Genomic DNA, 3,143 nt, shown 5'->3' on the forward strand with positions numbered 1-3,143 from the left:
TCCTAACGATCACATCAGACTTTGGTCGGCAACAATGCCTAACAAACAGGTCTATTTCTTGTTCAAATAATCTAAAGTATTTGACTTACCAGACTGTTGTTATAGTTCTCTCCCGGTCTCAAATATGAGCTATGAGCTACGATGGCATGTCCAATATAAAGTTATCTTTCAGTGATATACCTGGTGGTACCGCTACCTAGCGATTGGTAATTTAAGAACAATTCAGCATCAGGTAACACATAAATCATGGTATTACCAATAATATTCACTTTGCCAACTATCATCTCCATTGCAACGCTGATATTTATCAAGAACACTAGGCTGTAGCATTCTTCGTGCAGAACTACAGTACCGTATGTAGTTTCTATTAACAGCACCAAATAGAGCCGGGATAGTTTCAATTGTGTATTAAATCAACTGCGCTTATCAGCAATCATATCACCCTTCTTAACTGCGTCTGGCAAAAATTGGGTAACATTCTCTTACACTGCACTCAAAATTTAGACATCCAACTTTCTAATCTCATTTAATACTTTAAAGGTAGTCTTATATCCACAGACAATCCGGCACATAAGCAAACTACCATACTGCACAATAAACTTTCCATCAAATCAATCCCAAAATTTATCCGGTCCTGGTAGTTTCGGCCGATCATTGGCAACATCCAAACCGTTAAAACAGCCTAAACACCAAAACCCTGCAAGATGACTGCATAGGTTGAAGCCTAAATTACTTACAGCCGAAACTACCAGGACCCATTTGATCAACTACATTATAAGCTCAATTTTACCCCATCACGCACACATCTAAAGGTGTATACATATTTAAGAATTAGAAATCAATTTATTCCTTTTAAATAACATAATCCTTATCAAATAACATAATCCTTATCCTAATAGAATGTAAAAATTGACATCCTAGATCATGTACATTAAAGCTAAATGAAAGATAGGATTTAGAAGCACTTCCTGTGAACAATGGATGGGCCAGACTCGTCGTACTCCTGCTTGCTGATCCACATCTGCTGGAAGGTGGAGAGGGAGGCCAAGATGGAGCCACCGATCCATACAGAGTACTTGCGCTCAGGGGGTGCAATGATCTTGATCTTCATGGTAGATGGTGCCAGAGAGGTGATTTCCTTCTGCATCCTATCAGCAATACCAGGGTACATGGTAGTGCCACCAGACAGCACAGTGTTTGCATACAGGTCCTTACGGATGTCTACATCGCACTTCATGATAGAGTTGTAGGTGGTCTCATGGATACCGCAAGACTCCATGCCCAGGAAGGAAGGCTGGAAGAGAGCCTCGGGGCAGCGGAACCTCTCGTTGCCAATGGTGATCACCTGTCCATCAGGAAGCTCATAGGACTTCTCCAGGGAAGAAGATGAAGCGGCAGTGGTCATCTCCTGCTCGAAGTCAAGGGCCACATAGCACAGCTTTTCCTTGATGTCACGGACAATTTCTCGCTCGGCGGTGGTAGTGAAGGTGTAGCCTCGCTCAGTAAGGATCTTCATTAGGTAGTCTGTAAGGTCACGGCCAGCCAGGTCCAGACGCAGGATAGCGTGGGGAAGGGCATAACCCTCGTAGATGGGTACGGTGTGGGAGACACCATCACCAGAGTCCAGCACGATACCTGTGGTACGGCCGGAGGCGTACAGGGACAGCACGGCCTGGATGGCTACGTACATGGCGGGAGTGTTGAAAGTTTCAAACATGATCTGAGTCATCTTTTCACGGTTGGCCTTGGGGTTGAGGGGAGCCTCCGTCAGCAGGACTGGGTGCTCCTCGGGGGCAACACGGAGCTCGTTGTAGAAAGTGTGATGCCAGATCTTTTCCATGTCGTCCCAGTTAGTGACAATACCGTGCTCAATGGGGTACTTCAGCGTCAGGATACCTCGCTTGCTCTGTGCCTCGTCACCCACGTACGAGTCCTTCTGACCCATGCCCACCATCACACCCTGGAAATTGACACCATTTTTGTTACATTCACTCACGTGGTTTTACCAATATCTAATGTATGATACAATAGACCACCACCTACTGCAGAAGACACGTTTCGACGCGACTTTATCAGCAACAGAAAAGTATGAGGCCTCGCTCAAGGATGAACTTTAATCCTGAGGTTTAAAGTTTGACACCAATTCAGAAATCTTTCGAAAACGTAATATACAAACTAATAAAAGCTTTGAATCAACTGAATATCTTCCATCACTGATCAAGGTTTAAAATTTGATATCCAATTACATTTAGTTTCCCCAAAAGCAAAGTTCCATTACGATTTTTGCATATAAACTACCAGTTAGTTTTGCATTTACAGTAGTAAATTTAAATTCTCATGAGAAAATTCTGGGAAATGCTTTGAACATATTAAACTTGAGTTACATTCAATAAATACTCGAGCACAAGTTAATACCTAAAATTAAATTCCAAAATTTAATGCACATTTGTTATAAATGAAATAAAAAAAAATTCTATCCATGTTCGATTCTGCGAACTGTGCCTACCTGATGGCGGGGTCTGCCAACGATGGAGGGGAAGACAGCACGGGGGGCGTCGTCCCCAGCAAAGCCGGCTTTGCACATGCCGGAGCCATTGTCCACAACCAGTGCAGCTACTTCCTCGTCACACATTTTGAGTTATAACTGCAAAGAAAAGCACTTTATCAACTCTGAATTCAAGATTCACTTCCATAGACTTGAGCTAAAAATATAAAAGCTTTTCACTAAAGAAAGTCACTTTCTTTACCTAGTTATATCACAGTCACTGACTACGTGCGTTGCGGGACCAGCCCGGTACGTGTGCTCAGCTCCGGTACCCGTGTTGAACTGACGCCTAGACATGGAGCCACCAGCTTATAACCCCCACTTCCCCCTTCTCACCCCACCCCTGTGACGTCACCAGCCACGCACCCTCACACCCCTCCTGCCTCCGTATTTGGTAGAGCGGCACGCACTTTCTACCAAATTTAAGGGGAACTGTTCACTATGAATTTCCATAACCAGGTTTATACGAGAACTTTCAGTTAGTAGCCGAATTATCGGCTTAAAATTTGTCACACCAGATCACCTAGCAGTAGCGGATCATTTAAAGTAACTTTAATGCACCAAAATCATGAGCACAATCACCATACCTTAACGCAGA

General features: G+C 43.7%; 1 protein-coding gene across 1 annotated transcript; it reads right to left on the reverse strand.

Annotated features, from left to right (window-relative positions):
• Positions 1-830: 830 nt before the first annotated feature.
• Positions 831-2,848, reverse strand: LOC145401017 (actin-5C). Its single transcript, XM_080273388.1, has 3 exons — positions 2,748-2,848; positions 2,507-2,644; positions 831-1,960 (listed from the first exon to the last, which is right to left on the reverse strand). The coding sequence occupies exons 2-3, from the start codon at positions 2,630-2,632 to the stop codon at positions 956-958; spliced, it is 1,131 nt and encodes a 376-aa protein (XP_080129514.1). The 5' UTR covers positions 2,633-2,644; positions 2,748-2,848; the 3' UTR covers positions 831-955.
• Positions 2,849-3,143: the final 295 nt, after the last annotated feature.

Source organism: Coenobita brevimanus, chromosome 54 (assembly GCF_032717465.1).
Source record: "Coenobita brevimanus isolate Jiangsu-jjx chromosome 54, ASM3271746v2, whole genome shotgun sequence".
NCBI classification, from domain to species: domain Eukaryota; kingdom Metazoa; phylum Arthropoda; class Malacostraca; order Decapoda; family Coenobitidae; genus Coenobita; species Coenobita brevimanus.

Bases quoted from the DNA above. Each gene is read 5' to 3' on its own strand.
- LOC145401017 (XM_080273388.1), bottom strand. From the start codon at position 2,632: ATGTGTGACGAGGAAGTAGCTGCACTGGTTGTGGACAATGGCTCCGGC. The intron at 1,961-2,506 runs GTAGGCACAGTT...GTCAATTTCCAG, and splicing joins TTGGCAGACCCCGCCATCAG to GGTGTGATGGTGGGCATGGG.